General features: G+C 43.5%; 6 protein-coding genes across 6 annotated transcripts; 2 read left to right on the plus strand and 4 right to left on the minus strand.

The window, feature by feature from the left end:
* Positions 1-206: 206 nt before the first annotated feature.
* Positions 207-1418, plus strand: O0I10_008725 (uncharacterized protein; the record flags this gene model as incomplete). Its single annotated transcript, XM_058488726.1, has 5 exons — positions 207-296; positions 352-430; positions 485-590; positions 640-653; positions 715-1418. 5 exons carry the CDS (start codon positions 207-209, stop codon positions 1416-1418), a joined length of 993 nt encoding a protein of 330 aa, XP_058340549.1.
* A 15-nt stretch (positions 1419-1433) lies between these two features.
* O0I10_008726 (uncharacterized protein) lies at positions 1434-3644 on the minus strand (the record flags this gene model as incomplete). Its single annotated transcript, XM_058488727.1, has 10 exons — positions 1434-1598; positions 1660-1760; positions 1816-1935; positions 1997-2105; positions 2158-2317; positions 2396-2763; positions 2833-2934; positions 2997-3248; positions 3312-3548; positions 3618-3644. The coding sequence occupies 10 exons, from the start codon at positions 3642-3644 to the stop codon at positions 1434-1436; spliced, it is 1641 nt and encodes a 546-aa protein (XP_058340550.1).
* A 3607-nt stretch (positions 3645-7251) lies between these two features.
* Positions 7252-9626, plus strand: O0I10_008727 (uncharacterized protein; the record flags this gene model as incomplete). The annotated part of the gene is made up of 8 exons (XM_058488728.1): positions 7252-7316; positions 7409-7473; positions 7555-7581; positions 7641-7692; positions 7815-8054; positions 8136-8198; positions 8272-9143; positions 9211-9626. 8 exons carry the CDS (start codon positions 7252-7254, stop codon positions 9624-9626), a joined length of 1800 nt encoding a protein of 599 aa, XP_058340551.1.
* Positions 9627-9875: 249 nt separating this feature from the next.
* O0I10_008728 (uncharacterized protein) lies at positions 9876-10460 on the minus strand (the record flags this gene model as incomplete). Its single annotated transcript, XM_058488729.1, has 1 exon — positions 9876-10460. One exon carries the CDS (start codon positions 10458-10460, stop codon positions 9876-9878), a length of 585 nt encoding a protein of 194 aa, XP_058340552.1.
* A 564-nt stretch (positions 10461-11024) lies between these two features.
* On the minus strand, positions 11025-12966 carry O0I10_008729 (uncharacterized protein; the record flags this gene model as incomplete). The annotated part of the gene is made up of 7 exons (XM_058488730.1): positions 11025-11589; positions 11660-11841; positions 11917-12234; positions 12344-12423; positions 12486-12548; positions 12611-12739; positions 12801-12966. 7 exons carry the CDS (start codon positions 12964-12966, stop codon positions 11025-11027), a joined length of 1503 nt encoding a protein of 500 aa, XP_058340553.1.
* Positions 12967-15007: 2041 nt separating this feature from the next.
* On the minus strand, positions 15008-15853 carry O0I10_008730 (uncharacterized protein; the record flags this gene model as incomplete). Its single annotated transcript, XM_058488731.1, has 6 exons — positions 15008-15028; positions 15082-15140; positions 15199-15452; positions 15503-15582; positions 15643-15708; positions 15767-15853. 6 exons carry the CDS (start codon positions 15851-15853, stop codon positions 15008-15010), a joined length of 567 nt encoding a protein of 188 aa, XP_058340554.1.
* Between the last annotated feature and the right edge of the window lie 2396 nt (positions 15854-18249).

Consider the following 18249-nt stretch of genomic DNA (forward strand, 5'->3'; position numbering starts at 1 on the left):
TTTGGATCCATGGAGAAGGGAATACATCATATGAGTTATCCTTTATTGATCAAAGCGCAAACAAGAGGTGCTCGTAGTGCGATGATGCATTAGCTGCAACATGCCATTGCTGCTGGAGAAGGAGGAATAATTTCATTGGCTGTTTCAAGGCTATGCTTTCCATCCAGGTCGCAGCTCTTTTTCTCTCTCTCTTTGTCTAAAGCCTTATGAATCATGCTGTTCAAGAAATCAAAGCACTAAAGAAAAAGAAAAACTCAAACGAAGCATTGCAGCTTCTCAAACGAATCGCTTCACAGGTACGAATCAGTCACTTCATTTCACATTGAAAGCTGTTTTTAACCCTATGTTCAGGTCCTCCCTATTATGCGCAAGCGAGGATGGAAAGTGCAACACTTGTGTGAGTTTTATCCTACCAACCCCAACCTTCTTGGTAAGTGAAAACCATGTTTGATGATGGGCTATGTCCTAATACCATGTTGCATAGGTTTGAACGTCAATCATGGATACAAGATCAATATCCGTTTACGACCGCATTACGACGACACTGTATTCCTTGACTACAATGACCTTCTTGGAACGATGCTACATGAGTATGTTGATTTGAAATGGATGAAAGACAACAAAGCTAATGGAATGTAGACTTGTGCATATAGGTAAATCAATCATGGACAAGCAACAACAAGTGTATTCATTTATTGGATGACATTTGCTTAGTGCGAGGACCCCATGATGCAACATTTTACAAGATCCTGGATGAATTGAATGATGAGCTCGATCAGTTGCTGTTGACAGGCCAAAAGGGATACTCGGCATTTGATGGCGTTGGTCATAAATTGGGTGGCCATACCGGATTCCCATTATCAACCTTGGATATCAAGAATCGTACTCTTGTAGCTGCCGAACAACGTCGACAAGTACAACGGGTCATGCTTCCTACTGGTGGTATAAGACTTGGAGGATCGACACCCAACCAATTGGAGAAGAGCTTAACACCAAAACAAATGGCAGCACGAGCAGCTGAAAGACGTCTTCGAGATCAGAAATGGTGCGGTGGATTGCAAGAAGAATCAGCTGAAGACACTACTCCCAATGATCCTTCAACATCCACGGTCATTATATTGGATGATGATGATGATGATACGAGCCATACCAACCCTTCTGGAAGAAAGCGAGGACGTGATGATGATAACCAAGGCGCATTGACAACAACAAAACGGCATCATTCGACATGGATATGTGCTATATGCACCTTTGAGAACCAAGAATTGGTGCTAGCGTGTGCAATGTGTCTATCAGAGCGAACCAATGCCGTCGATACCTCTAGCAGCAAACACACCTCATGGACTTGCCCTCAATGTACTCTTTTAAACAACATAGCTACCACTACATGCGATGCTTGTGCTTTCAATAAAGCTTAAAAACACTTTAATTCTTCAACTGCTACTCTGTTGTCCTGCTTCCCAATAAGCCTTAATCATGGCACTACATTCTTCTTGCGTTCCTTCAGGATTTGCCAATTGCCATTTCATTGTCTGCTGGAGCAAGTCGCCCATACTAGGACCAGGTTTGATGCCAAGGATCTGTGCAATTTTTTTGCCCTACAACAAAAGTTAGCAACTTCCCTCATGCCAGGCATCCATATCTCCCCCCACCACTTACATCAAGCATAGGCTTCCATTTGTAACAATCGCTAATACCATACTGCAATGTTTGTGATATCAGGGCGTTGTATTTCTCGCAAATAAATTCTAAGCTTTGATCTAATAATGTTTGTCAGCAAACTCCTTTGATATCCATCCAAGCTAATAAACCTACCTGATGTCACGTTGTAGGGTTGACGCCAGTCAATGGTATCATTTGCTTTCAGCAATTCGACCACAAGTGCCAATTTCAGGGTAGTTGTCCATAGTTCCTTCGAGCCTCGGATAAGCATGCCTAAAAAGCCTCATTGGTTAGGAAAGCAAAAGTCATCCACATTTGCCTAAAAAGTATTTACCAAGTTCTTGTCGTGAGATGGTATTTTGCATGTTACTATCCACAGCTACCGTAAATGATGGATATTCGGAAAAGAGATGTGCAAGGCAAGTCATGTCTGATTTGGTAGCCTTCATTCGAATGAGATCCAAGCCGTATCATCACAAACAATACACCCATTACCTTGATCGAATCTCGCAATACGTCTTGCACACCTACGATATGCCTGCCCTTTTGTTCGGTAATGATGTCGGAAAATGGTAGAAAATAGGAAGCCATATTGAGCAATCGCATCTCATCCTTGCTGTATGGACGTAATGCTTCCATTGGATGGCCTGCCAACCTACATGACATGCATGCCAATTATCATGTTAGCTCTCACACATACATGTGGCAACCAAACCCATCCCATGATGCTTACCATTGGATAACACCTACAGCTCGTACTGCTATACTGGAATCTTGTACGGTACCCGATACAATGTTGGCATGTGTAGCGAAAATGACATTGTACAAGCCGAGATCATGGATCATTTCAATTGCTTTGAGGGGTAGTGGGCCTGTCACCATCTTTTCAAGCTCATTGCCAATACGCTCCTTGCTAATCTTCTCATCCAATGCACGTCGAATCGTCTCATTCTTAACAGCATCCACGATTTCAGGTACAAGCTCGAAATTGAATCGGCTGGCAAATCGAACGCACCGAAGAACACGCAATGGATCATCTCTGAAGGTCTCAAAAGGCTCCAACGGCGTACGAATCAATCCTTGCTCAAGATCGGATAATCCCTGTTTCATACATAGGATCAATAAGCGATCTCCCCCCTCGATTTTCCTTTCCATAGCCACCAAACATACCGTCCCAGTGAAATCCTCAACTTGACATGTATTGATATTGTAAAACAAGCTGTTGATTGTAGTATCACGTCGATAGGCATCTTCTGTGGGTGTGCCAAAAGCCTAAAACAAGTTCATGTATGCATGAGCGGGGATGATGAGACATACACGTGATCATGACTTACAATGGCTGATGGTATTCTACTATCATCATCATAGACTTCAGTGCGCAAATTGGCGAAGTCGACTTCGATGTTGAATAGCTTTGTGGTGGCTGTCTCGAGATGCTTTGATTTAGCCGGATTGCTGTCGATCTTTGCAATGTTGCGTGTAGGATATCCATTCTTTTCCAAGCACTTGTTGACGTATTGAGCAAACTCGTATCCCATCATATCGTTCACTGCAATATCCAAGTCGTGGCAATCCTTTCCAAGGAGCTGGAGACCATAGCAAATGGATTAATCACATCGAGCCGTTATGTACATGTGCTATCACTTTACCTTGTCGCGTACCCAACCACCTGCAATGCGCGATTCAATGCGTGGTAGATCAGGACGTTCTGCAGCAACGTAGTCGGATACTTGACGCAATAGTTCGCAAATGTTGGCTTCCTTGTCGTCTAGTTGGATACGCATTTCGGCGCCATTCTTTGCCATGCCGTATACGATGGGTTTTGGTTCATACTGTGCTCGCTTGTTTGCAAAGTGACAATCGCTCATGGTTGATCGAGGGCGTTTCTGGAAATGGGGTGCTCTTGTCAAAGTGGAGGTAAATGGGTAAAAAGACGTGGCTAAAGAAGGTCTTACTGCGCGCACAGACTGCCTTAAGAGCATGAAATATACAAAATGACGCTGACTGAATCACTCATACTCTGCCCTGTGATTTTACTGCTGCGGGTCCATTTGCAAGCCACACCACGGGATTAATGCACTCCCAGACACCATGTCTTGCATAAAGAATCATATCTCCCACTCTTTTCATAGCTATGTCTTTATAATAAATCATGTCATCTTATAAGAAAAAATGATGGTTTGGATATACCAATACAGGTATCACAACATGGATGATGTTACAAATGAAGAAGAGCAAAAAGTAGTAGGGTCGTCAAGTTGCATGAATTGGTCTCATGGCAACGGAGGATGTGGTACAAGCAAACAACCCACAATGACGCACTTGTCCTATACCAATCCATCACATGAAATTCATGCTGGACCATGGAGAATATCATTTGTTCTTTCATGTAGTACGTATTTCTGCCATTGCTTCTGGTTTTGCCTTCAACGGCTGATAGGAAATGACATACTCGACTACCTATACCACTAATGATGCCTATGCCCAATGAGTTTTATCTAAGTGTTCACTTGGTCTCTAAATTGGATGATTGTATGAGATGCAATTGGTCAACATCCTTTCCTTTGTCAGTGGCATTCTCTTCTTCAAACGTGATGGATGCACTAATAACTAGCTCACTACTAGTAACGTGCGAACTTCCATGAAGGGATTAAAGTTTTGGGCTTATTGTGGATCAATGGGACACCTCTCGTGCATCGATGGGACAATCATTCTTCGTGAAACTAATCAAGTAGAAGCTTATTTGTCATCCAATGCCATCTTTTCTCTTCTAGCAGGCTCACAAGTTGTCACGGCCTTTGACGGCACATGTAAAGAAACAGCCAATGCCTACTACATCCTTCATCGTTTGTATATTGAAAACAATCAATAAGATGATCAAGAGATGATGTTGTTTGGAAACAAGGGAGGAGCAAAGCATTACACACTTTAATGTGGTAAACGTGATGGCTGTGTTTATGGACGCCACATGTATTAACATTTCTGGATGATTGTACCTCAGCAGCAGATGACTTTAGTGTTGCATCAGCCCAGCATTGGCCCTCATGTTGGTGTTCAATGGACCTTGTGGTAATATGAAAGGGCACATCATCAACAAAGAGGGCATGCAGAATAAACTTGTGGGAAAGACAAAAGCCGCTCTTGCAATGAAAAGTATACTAGGACAATCATTGGCCGAGTTGCATGGATCGTCCATGTGTGTGTCCCAGTAGTACAAGAGAAAGAGTTTTTTTTATCCATGCAACCCTATATGCTAATGTTGTGCAATTGACATCAACACGGTCCCCGGATCCACAGACCCAAATGGTTGGGCTGTCACATCAATGTGGTACCACCCACCACCACCACAAACAACCCATCTGACAATCATAGCAAATATAGCTCATATAATCACTGGCTGGGGTCATGGCGGAAAAATGGCGGACTGTGGAGAGGAGCATGCAAGGTACCAGCAGCTCGGCAACCCATTTGTTGCAGGAATGTGAGTCGTAATCGGATAAGCGATATCATTCGCTGTTAGATCAAAAGGATAAAAGGCTATGTGTTGCACAGTCAAGGGGTGCTACGGATATGCCGGCGTCGGAGGATACATACAATGTGTGAAAAAAAAGGGCACAGCAACAGAAAAAAAAAGGGGGAAGGCCATGTATCAGAACCTACTTTCTCAGATCGTACGAGACAATGCCAGCCAACTAGAGTCGCTCTTATCTTTACTCATTGCTTTTGACATATTCCATTTTAACCAAGAAAAGCTAAACAACATCTTGCCTTGCCACCAAAAAAGGCTGTTCCCTTGTCTTTCCCGCCTGTCCTAGTGACCCCCTTTTCTCTTTACATCCAACACCGATCGGGGTCGCACATTAAAAAAAAAGAGAGAAAGAGAAAAAAGAACAGAGTAAGGGAACAAACGATCGAATGCACATGAGCTCATTTCCCACGGTGGGAAAAAAAAGAGTGTCAGGGCCAGCGTGTTGTCTACATCAAGATGATGGGGGATCAACATGACCCATGCCATGAGGTGGGGAATGGGGTGTGGGAAGAGGATTAAGATAAGGGTAGAAGAAAAGAACAATGTAAAGTAAGCCAATGTATTAAACACAGCCAGCAGGAGCAGGAGCAGGAGGAGCAGCATTTGTGAGCACGGATCCCGGGAGCGGATAACAAGACAGCAGCATACATGCATGTCATCATGATCCTAAACAAACGCCAAAGCACTTGCCACATATGTCGAGTTGCACACACTCACACATGCACACGGTTATATTACATTCTCCTACTTATTACTCTTTGGCTGGTGTTGATTGATTGTCCTGTAAATGAATTCAGCCAAATTAGCGACACGGGACACTTTTACCAGGTGAGACACCTATTATCCACCAATGCACAAAGAAAAAAAAAAGCGAGAGAGCGATCCCAGGGACCCACCAACAACCCCCAGCTTTTTTTAGCTCCTCGGAGTCAAATCAATGGTACACGCCCTTTCATTCTCTATATATCCAATATGTTCTTTTATTAAGCATTGCTAAGTAAGGCTTTGCCTATGAGCCGTTTAGTGATCATATGGCGTAGCTGCGTGGCTGAAGATAAAGTAAAAAGCTGTAATAGGGATGGGAGCTATGCAAGGTTAATTATCACCATGGCAACCGAGCGTTGGTTTTAATTGCCTTAATGGGTTGTGGTAGTGGTGTTGTCACAAGAGCGGGGAGATACTACTGTGGAATGCATGTATGAGTGAGAGTATATGTGGGGGGGGGGGGGAGGAGGAGAGGTTAATGAATGCTATTGGAAAAGTGGCATTTTCAAGTGGCAATAGGGATTCCGCGGGTATCCACATGTGTGAGAGTGTGCGTGCGTAAAGCACGATAACTAAATCCAGATGCATATCGATATCCGCCCATTGACATCCCGCACGCGCCCCCTTTTCCAAGGACAGCATTTTGATCTGGGAACACGGAGTGCAATGTATGTGTGTGTGTGTGAGAGAGAGACATCCATACGACTTGTTCTGATGGCGTACAGACAACGATAACGCGGGAAACTATCGTTTTTTATGGCTAATGGTAAATGTGTGTGACATGTAACAATGAGGAGGAGGAGTATAGCAGCACAACTATTACGTTTCAGGAGCATTTATCTAAAGTAGCTTTTATGTCTAAATGTCATGGCGAAAAGTGAGCAACGCGTGAATGTGAAAAAGATGGGACACGTGGTTGTTGCAACAATGTTTATTTTACATGGATGGCGTGATGATGGGGTAACAAGAAATACAACTTGAATGACAACCATAATGCTAGTGGTATGGTGAATGCGTTAATAAGATATGGAAGATGAGAACATGGTGGTGGTGGTTTAATGTGTGTGTGTGAGATACAGTGGGTGTGTGGGTGGGTGTGAATAAGTATGTGTGGGTGTGTGGGTGTCTCTTTTTTCTGTTGTTTTGCATTGACCAACTCAGACACCTGCTTTGCTCTCTTATTCACTCTAAAACCTCCACCCTAAAAAGCCCCCTCTCTCTTCTCTCTTCTCTTTTTTCTTCTTTCTTTCCACTCTCCCGCGACAAGTTCTCTTTTACTCAACACCTTGTCTCAGATGGAGGATTCAGTCCTATACCATTTCGCGACTGTCAAGCAAACTCGCTCCAATCGGGAAGACATGTACGTCTCGATCACGGCAGCTGGGCTCCGCAACGCCGTCCTTTTGTCCGAGAATGTCTCTTTTCTCTTATTCACCTTTGCCATTCTTTCAGCCAGTATGATTTACAGCTTCGTCAACAACCAAAACGATCGCGCATGTGTGGTGTAGGCGAGAAAGGTCTGTGCTTGTCCCGATGTCTCATGACCTTGGTCAACAACAACAACAACACACTTACGCACATTGCTTTTTTCTATTCAGCTGATAGGAGACCTATTGATCCTCCACGTAATACCATTGATGCATATCAACATTGACGTATAGACACATGCTAACATGTTTTATAGCTATTGTGCAACTCAAGGTTAATGATCCTAATCTACCATCTTCGGACCAGCAGTAAGTGTGACAAGGGTTGCATCAAGGGGGGAGGGAGGAAGGCGAATACGAGAGAAAAAGAGATCACGAGTGGCGTTATTTACCGAATCTCGGGGAACAATGAGCATTGACAAGCATCATAGTTCGTTCTTGCAAAATCCTTATTATTTCATGTATGCGTCATTGATGGCGGCTGACTTGGATGAAGAACTTCACCTATTACGGGATGGCAAAACTCGAAGCACCACAGGCTCGGTCGTCTCATCACTGTACCACCTCAAGGACATTGACAACTCGGATGCTGGATTCTTTGTCTTTCCAGATTTATCGGTGCGAGTGGAAGGACATTATCGCCTCAAATTGAGCCTTTTTGAAATTATTGGGTAGACGTACACTCTTGGAATGGAAATGGGGATCGTATCCATGGCATTATATTGACATTTGTATCTATTTACTTTTTATAGCAAGGATGTCTATCATTGTCGATCCATCATATCCGATGTGTTTGTGGTTTACTCGGCCAAAAAGTAAGTTTGGAAAGGAGATCGATTGAAGGAGGATGGGATTTATTAAAGAATGGTCGTGATGATGATGATGTAGGTTTCCTGGAATGGAAGAATCGACATTTTTGTCACGAGCCTTTGCTGACCAAGGACTCAAGATTCGCATCCGAAAGGAATTACGACAACGGAAAAAGAATAGCCGAAGAAAGGAGCCTGAGGATGATAGCAGCATGCTTTCGGTGGAGGATAAAAGCAGCAAACGAGTGAGAAATGATGAACACAGCATTTTGGAGCCATCTGGATCAGAGGGATCGCCTGCTTCAGGCTCAAGGACGCCGGCTGGTGGTAGTGGATCAGGTGATTTGAACATGTACCAGCAACCCAAGAGTTACACGTATCCATCTTCGTCATCATCATCCAGCTATCAACAACAGTCATCAGATCGAATGTTGGCTTCTGTCACAAGTAGCAGCAACAATAACAGTAATATACCTCCAACACATCCTCCCCATCATCATCAACATCATCATCATCCATCCGCTCTTTCCATTGCCACAGCATCGATTTCTACCACATCTTCATCCACAAGCCCAACAGCTCCTATCGTTGCATCTTCCACTACATCATCACACTTTTCTCCACAACCATCCAACCCTGTTGATGCTCGTTATCAAAACATGCGTATCGATTATCCATCCATGCCATTACCAGCACCACAACAACAACCTGGTTTGGTACGTCATTACGCTGATCTTACTTCCTCGACAGACGCCTCCAAAATTTCTTCCGCTACACATCATCATCCTGTACGACCTTGGAGCGATAGTAACATTACCACCGATTTTCAATGGCGACGAAGCAATGATGACCGGGCATATGAATACAATGATCTCTCGGCAGCAGCAGCAGCAGCAGCGGCAGCACAACAGCAACAACAACATCATCACAGAATATCCAGTCGACCTACAGGTAAGCTTAATTGATGATGTTGTTGTAAAAAAAAGTGATAAGAATAACCCACCAACGATTAAAATAGATCACCAACGAGATGAGTTTGCAACAAGAACAGTCGCGGGTATCCCTGGCAACGAAGGTGTTGCTGCTGCTGCTCCACAACAACAATCCTTACTGTACACAACCCAACAACCACGCTATTCAGTAACACCTGATTCGTACTACTCCCCAGTATCACCCTTTGCACGACCACCCACTGAAACACAGGCACCGTATTCGGCTCTTCATCATCCTCATATGTCAGCAAGTGCACCTTCTACACCCAACAGCGGCAGTGGCAGTGGCAGTGGCAGTGGTGGTGGTGGTCATCCTCCCCCACATTCATCACGTAATCCACCCATGCCAGGCTTTGTCGAGAGACCCCAACCCCAAAGAGCTCCCAACATCAATAGCCTTCTCACTGATATGCGTATAGAACACAGAGATCGACAAGAATGAAAAGAAATGACATTTCCCTACTACACCACCATTCCTCTTTTATGACTTTCCACACACACACCCCTCTAAAAAAACCATGGTATGATGCCAAGCAAGACTGGATCTCAGGGCAAAAGAATTTGTGTTGTTATTGTTGTTGTTTTTCCTTAGCAGCTAGTAGTTTTAATCCCCCCCATCCCATCACCATCCCAAAATACATCTTTTTTTATATAAACAACACATGACAAAGAAGAAAGCAAACGCAATTTATTAAGGAAACAATACGAAATCATCGTCGGGAACAATGGTAGTAGTAGAAGGAGAAGAAGGAATGAAAGTATCTTCAGCTGCAGCCAATTGGGTGAAATCATCGAAAATGGCTGTATCATCCATAATATCAGAATGGAATATCAATTGCTCATCACTGGGACTAGAAGAATCGACCAAGTAAGAAGATGAAGAGGAAGAAGAGGAAAAAGAAGAGGAAGAGGAAGAGAAGGATGGAAGATCGGGAAACAAGGGTGAGGAGGAGGCTTTTGATGATGAATGTCGCTGACGATGACGACGATGGTTGGTGGTGCTGTGTTGATAGGGTTCGTAGTAAAAAGTGTAGCGTTGCTGATGATCATGTTGATGACGACGACGACCACGGTAAATGTTTAAAGACACATCATGGTCGCTATCCGTTTGAAAAAACTGTAAAAGATGTCTTGATGGAGAAGGCACTGTAGTTGAAGTTGTAGTAGTATGGTTGCTACCCCCTCTCATGGCAACGTGCTGCTTTGTAACGGTGCGGTCTTGTTGCCCAGAGGTACCGGGTACCCCTTGAGGTTCTCTTGTTGTTGTTGTGGGCATTGCGCATTGACATTGCCGATGAAGATGTTGTTGACTGGTGATTGAGTGTGAGTGAAAGCCATGTTGATGGTATTGAGAAGAAGGACCAAATGCTCTTTGAGGAGGAATGGTGTTGTGGGTGGGTTTATCTGTTGTCTTGGGAGAGCCGTGGTAAGCTGACTGATATGTCGCGTCTTACACACAAGTGATTAAAGGATGGGCTTGTTCACTTGTCTCTTGCTTGTATGACCGTGGTATCCCCTTTGTAAACCAAGAGGATGTGTGAAAAAGAAACGGATTCAAAGAAGAGGAGATAATCGTACCCCTCACCTCCTTTGACTCATTTTTAGGAATCATCCACCCCCTCTCTCGTCCTTTGTATTATAAAATCGAATACACTGTGTTACATCAACTTCGCCACATGGGCCACGTACATATGGAGGTCAACGATTGAACACCTCTTCACACTCATCATCATCATTGTTGAAAGGCTCTTTTTTAGATATTACGATATAATGATAATATAAATTACATAATGAATCAGGGTAACATGGTTTTGTCCATAAGGTCAATGATCCTTTCTACTTAATGTGTAAGGGCAAAAGATTGATGACCATTGTTGTATCCCATTAAATGAGATGCTGAAATCACAGAGCCATTTCGACCAAGGGTGGTGGAGAATGATTCATAGTTCTCAGGATGGCCTTGTTGTTCATCCATAGGTGTGATGACGTAGCGAGGTGGCGTACGTACTTGGCTGGTGGCGTTATAGTGGAGCTGATCTTGCTCAATTTGGTGTCGGTGAACCGATGACGGTGATATGGGTCGTGAATGAGGCTGCATGTCATGTTGTCGACTATCAGGTGTTGAGTATTGCTTGTTGCCATGGAGGATATCCATGCCCATATCAGCACCCACAGAGTAGCGTGGAAGGCCATCATCCATCATCATCATGTTTCCACCACCAACACTAGCTGGAGGGAGCGTGTGGTCGGGATGGCTAAGAGTATCAAACTTGTCCCATTTTGCAGAATCAATCGATGTTACATTATGAGCATAGCTTGTAGAGAGAGTGGTGCCTCCGCTTGGATCTGATTGTGAGCCGTTCGTGCTAACACCCGAAACACCCAAAGAGGCTGTCATGCGTGGACTGATTTTTTTTGGGTGCTGAGTTAGTAATTGAGATCAAAGATTATCATCACACACATTTAACAACGTACTTGAGAATCAATGCCATCTCCACAAGCAAGGTCGCCACAACACCATCATAGGTCCAAACAGCAGAAATTGCAAGATTGTAACCCGTATTGCGAATGATTTGATCACGTAATACACCATAGAGACAAAGCACCAAAGCGAATACCCATAAGCAGACGCATCCCACAAGCATAATGATTTTCACCTATTGTCCCGTGCACGGTTATACACAATGTTGCACACAACATTTACCGGTCGATCGGTAACAAATTATACGTACCTTGAGGGACCCGGTTTTGATCTTTGCGATATTGGTACGCAAATCATGTTGCATACGTAAATGATGGCCAAGTAAACGTAAAAGCTTGATACCAGCAAAGAGAATCATGAATCCCAAAGACCCACAATAGATGGTCCAAAAGTAATATTGGGCATGCGTGAATTGGCCGGCAATAAAATCTTCTCCTCGCTCAGCATAGATGCCTGCTGCAATAGAGCAGATGTTGTTGGTAATGAATGGCATGGTAATAAAGGTTGTGCTGAGGATATCAATGCGAAGAGGCGAGCTAAACATGGCGCTGTAGATGGTTTTACTACTCTATTAGAGTTTTGGGTACCCAAAAAGAGATCGATGGTTAATAAAACAATCGATATTGCTGTGTTGCCACCACTTTAATAGATGAGCAACCAAACCAAAGAATACATACATCCGCTACCGTATGGGCAATACCAAATACATAGCATGCAAAGGCACCAAGACCAAATTGCCATGGGATCTCGTACATGACTACAAGCATTGAGAGTTAAGATACGATCCTACGCATAGAAAACAAGATGACCGGGACTTACAAGATCTAAATGCTGGGTTGGGAGCTGCGTCTGTGACAATGATAATGGCTTGTATCATACGCACTACCATGCAAAGAAGCAACCTGTCAGGACCAGCAACGTATGCGTGTGTACTTTTCACTTACGTAAATTGAAGATGATGGCCATGAATAACATGGCTTCGATGGGCTTTGGGCGAATAAAGCCAGTGGGTGTACGATTAGTGAAGATCTGTTGCTTTCGGTAGTATAAACGATAAAACAACAATGCAATGCCTATTGTCATTCACCCATTAGCAGCTGTATGTGATGATGTATATGTATACGACTTGCATACCGATAACTGAAACGACTGCTGAGCCGATGATGTTGATGATATAGATAATACGCATGGCCTGGTCTTCGGCACAATCCCCAAGCGTCAGTCGCCAGTCGCAGTGACAGTTGCCGTTGTCATCGCATATCCGCCAAAAGGTGGATTGAGTCCCTTCGGGATTGATCATTGACGTGTATAAAAATGTCGTTGAAAGGGAATCTTGGGAACAATGTACGAAAAAGGGAAGAGAAAAAAACCAAATGCAAAAGGGATTGTCGACGACAAGGATAAAGAATAAAAAAGAGCGAAAGAGAAAATGTGCCCTGAACACGAAAGCTTATCTGTAATACAAGTAACGTTTACTCAATATAATTTTCGGCACCAGATGCGACCAAATTCAAGAGATATCACATAAGATTTGGTTTTATGAAAAAGTGGGGCAACACAAGCGTTAGCGGCAAAAGGAATAGAAGCATCCAACTTCTCCCTCTTTCTCTCTCTCTTTACCTTAATCAAAACAGCAGTCTGTATACGTGCGTGTGCTCCTGCTTTTGTATCACTATGACCCTCAGAGCGTTTTTAATTTACTTGACCACGCTACACACAATCGGGCAAGATTCGACACGCGTTGTTCACACACCGTTGCACAGTGCCGAGCCGTCATTTATCTCTTTTTGACAGATGGATTAGGAAAACGAAGATCGGCTGCAATAATTGGCATCATGAATGATCCATGCTTCAAAAGAAACAACATGCTTTGTTATCTAGTACAATGCACATGTTGAATGGTTGATCGTTTGTGCATGTCTCCTTATTCTTTTGTGGTTCCGTCGCTTATATTTTATTTCCGAGCGCGGAGGGAAAGGTCCCGGATCGAGGAAAGCGGGGAAGACAAGTGCGTGTGTGCATGCTCATTGAACGTTTCTTTTGTAATTGTATACCACTTTTGCTGTCAACACGGTTGCACTCCATCCCGTAACAAGGACGCCATGGTGTGGACCCACAGACGTAAGCAAAATACAAATCAATCTTCCAATGTTTCCCAAATTTTAGTGGCTCGTGATATTGACAGGCACGCTTGTACTCGTGCCTGTTCCTTTTTTTGTTTGTAAGAAATGTTGCATCAGTGACACCATGGCGGTTTTTTTTGGCGATCAGCGTTTTCATATGCCGATGTGTACTGAATGCAAAAAAGGACAATAACCTTAATCCTATCTCTAGTCGTTCCCATCACATGGTAAAGTTGATCGAGTCGTATAACATAAAAATGAATGCCATGGCTATGTGATTAAGCCGATAAAATGGTTGTGTGTCGAATGTCGATCTTGTACGTGAAAGTGCCGCGGTAACAATAACAAATTACATGATCATAATCGACATGACAAAAAAAGGCATATTCGGGGTGAAAGCTTAGGATCCCGACAACCTTGATTGGCTGCATACCCAATTCAAGTACCTCGTGGAAGAATGCTCGTGTAGATCATGTCGGCCTTACTCTTCCGGATTTACTATACCAGCTATTATCAGCATCGTATACAGGTTAGGGCGGTTGTCATGCCATAAGCAACATGTTTTTAAATATCACAAAGCGCATCAACAAGACAGGAGATGTAAAGCAGTAAAGGATGTCTTGTTTACTTATGAAAGATAAACCAAAGGACAATAAACTTAATCTTATCCTCCCATCTATACCAAGGTTGTCGGAGCAACGTTGCCTGGCAACCACCATTTGAACGCTTGCAATGCCTTCACTCAAAATACTGCTGATCACCGATACCACCTTTGATGAATTGCCAAGCCATTATCGGATTGTTATTGCCTGGATCAATGCTATGGTGTGTCACGTTGTATCGAAAGGCATTGTTGACAACGAAGTGGTCGATCAGGGCATCCAATATTCGATGAGGTGGATAACAATAGCGACCAAAAGAGAGATGGGCGAATAACATGTGCTGCTTTGGCTGATGTAAAAACGGCGAATAGAGAGTGGCCTTCACGTCAACATAAAATTGCTATTAGCCATTGCTGCTCGCAGCACTCCAATACCATAAGCATACTCGTAGCATTCTCCGGAAATGTGGATGGCTGGTGTCACTCCTTCCTAATTGGAACATCTCGTGATTTGCTGATGTATGCATGAATGAATCGAAATCCAGGGATGCAGAATGTCATATATGGATGCCGTAGTATTGAAAGTGTACGGTGGAATGGTCCAGCTGAATTTATTACTAGCCTTGTTGTCTGCTACCCTATATCTTGGTTAGCGGCAATCCTGTTGTAGTACACTCCTCCCCATGCTTACCTGATAATATCCCATATAATATCCACAATAATACCATGCCATGATAAGATTAGCCATGTCTACCATTTATAGGTTCATCAGTAAAGCGTTTCTTCTCCTCTTGTACCGAAAACATACCTGAATCTTGAGATGATCCTGGATAAGGTGGTTGATTTGAAACAAAAGGCGAGCCATTGGCGGATAATGTTGCATGGGGTAAAGGAGGAAGAGGAGGTGGTGGTATAGACGTATGTGGTGATGCTGATGCTATTGAAAATGGTGGTGGTGGTGGTGGCATGGATGCGGTAGACTTAGGTCTCTTGGGGCTGTTGGTCCGTCGTCGTTTACCAGTAGTCGCAGTAGTCGCAGTAGTAGCAGTAGCAGCTTTTCTACTAGGAAAACGGCATGAGGTCCAAGCTTGAATGGCTATTCTTGAACATACCTTGCCGATGATGACATGTTGGAATAATGATTGAATGGATCCTCGTCGATACCTCCATCTTCTAATTCACTGTGATAACGCTATCATATGGACATCATGAGCCTTTGGCTATATCCACCTATCATACACTTTGCTGTTACCTTGTATTGTTCCAGAGCTGCATCCCAATGCTCGATCAACTCGCTATCGTCCCATGCTGCATCGTTCTAAAACGAAAAGCATCGGTTATTCATGTACAAGATTGCATCACGCGCGATTGGTTACCTTGCTCGAACCTGCAGTATAGATCGTTTCACCAATGACGGGCACCCATTCGTCCTTTCGCCCAGAAGATTGCGTTGCTTTTTTCATCGACAAAGGGATCAAAAAGTCGTTTCACGATGACCGAGCCACGCTTTGAAAAGAGAGGAGAGGAGAAAGAAAGACGCCAAATTAATGCATACACGCTCGGAAGCCGTTGTATTCCTTCCCCTTTACGCTTGAGTACGAAGATAATGCTATCAAATTTCCTTACATTAAAATATCCTTGAGCAATATCTTATCTTGTGGAATTTGAGCATAGCAAGTGGTTTAGCCGATGGATGGCACTGTTGGATGATGGATGTTGTTGCCACCTTGTTTACCTCAGATCCCTGATTTATGCAGCATCATCATCACTCATTCTTTGATTGCTGACACCTTTAAAACCCAAGTTGATGCGAGTAACATGGTAGATCGCACTCTTTGTAAATAGTACGTGGACTATAGTCGTGATGGTGGTGCTTAGCGTTTCATTGTCATCCTACTTTCATTGTCGTTGTTGTCATTGTGATATGGATTATCTGGCTCTTTTATTGGAATAAAAGCCAACCATCTTGCTTGATGAAGTACATACACACTATACTTTTGGATATAGCTACCTCACGAGGTGCATCTACAAAGTTGGTTTAGGTGGCCAATAGCCTGCATGGGGTGGGGTGATATAATAGGTTCCATCCAAAAGTCACTGGCTTTCTTGGATCCTCCATTAAAGGACTACCAGGCGAATTGTAAAAGTTGTAGTTTGCCTCGCAAGTCTTCATACGCAAGATACCAGCTGATTTTACATCATCTGATCGCCACATACGGCAACGTGCCAAAGCATCATTAGCGTTTCCTTGGTCGATGTAGGTACCACTTTCCATCTCATCCAGTAAATCCACTTGCGGTTAGAGACCATCCTATGCACCACGAAAGTAGCCTAGATGGTATACCATCATGTGTTGCTTTGTTCATGATAAATTCCAATCCAACCCTTTCTTTTCCTCTCTTTATCCTTCATCACACAATCTACAAATGGATGTACTTCAACAATCCTGAATTTGCCATGCCATACATATCCCATAATACAATGCATCAAATGCCCACGCACGAAGAAGATCCAACTCGGGAAGAAGGAAGTCTCTTACACAATAGAAGCTTAGAAAATGGTTGGCAAACGTAATCTCGTATTCGCTAAAGTAACCTTTAATCCGACATCATTCACAAGAGGATAGATTGGGAAGTAAAGTGAGTTGCTCTAATGGAGAGATACATCGATATGGGAAGATTCTACCTTGGACGTGCAATTGTCTAACGGTGAATGGATAGATGTGAGGGGGAGAATCATGGAACTTGATGATGGTTGTACATGGTTGACAGGTTGCACAAAGAATGACGATTGTTGTAGTTGCCACGGTATAGGATAACGCCAATCGTTCAGGATGATAGCATCAAGCATAATGGTCAAGTTTACAAATCGATACAGAAGGAAAAACGCTCTTCCCACGTGTTGCATTAATCCAATTCCTCCCAACCCATGCACCAAACCAATATTCAAATCCAAATCCATATCCACAAAGAGTCGTATGTATTGAAGAAAGTTGCTAAGCGTAAATAAAGCTGCTTCTATACAATCGCTATCTGCTGTTGCGTTTGCTGTGGCAGAGAAGCGTACAAGAGCGTATGTAGTGTCAAGGAACTCGTGTGTTGTGAAGAGTGACAACGTTGTGAATGCTGTTTGAAACGATGGAGTAAAGACATCCGTAATGGCAACTGCTGTTGCATTTGGTTGTGGCAGATGAGTGCGCAAGACAGTGTGTAGTAACAAGGAAGGCACGTGTTGTAGTCGAGAGACAAGAAGGCTGTGTACACACCATGAACTTGGCATTCAGTCTAAGGCAATCGGATCAAGGCAGTTGTAGGATGGACATGATGGGTTGAAGCAGGACAATCGTTGGCAGGTGGTAATTGTACTTGAATGGGGCCAACAGTTGAGAATGGGAGGAAGAAACAAGGAGGGAGTGGATGAGCTGGAAATTAAGTAGACTTCTTCTGATGCTTGAATGATATTCCTTTATACAAGCGTTGCCCAATCACATCCACTCGAATCATGAAAGTTGAATGATGCAGATGATGGGATGGAGCAGGGGAATCGTTCGTATGCATTGGGTTGGGTAAAGAAGGTGAATGGGAGGGATGGGCTATTAGCTGGCAGTTTACAAATAACTACATCAATTTGATTCTTCTGATATTGGATGATGTTTCTGTGTTTGAGCGTTTTTCAGTCAAATCTCATCGGATCAAGAAAGTTGAATGATGGGCATGCTGGGCTAGAGCAGGACAATCGTTCGTATGCGTTGGATTGGGCAACAATGGAGAATGGGAGGACTAAGGTTATTAGCTGGCATTTTGAACTATTCCGTAGATAGTGTACAAGAATCATGCATCGCCTGTGCTGAATGACTCAA

Source organism: Lichtheimia ornata (genome assembly GCF_029851405.1).
Source record: "Lichtheimia ornata isolate CBS 291.66 chromosome Unknown scaffold00047, whole genome shotgun sequence".
In the NCBI taxonomy this organism is placed as follows: Eukaryota; Fungi; Mucoromycota; class Mucoromycetes; order Mucorales; family Lichtheimiaceae; genus Lichtheimia; species Lichtheimia ornata.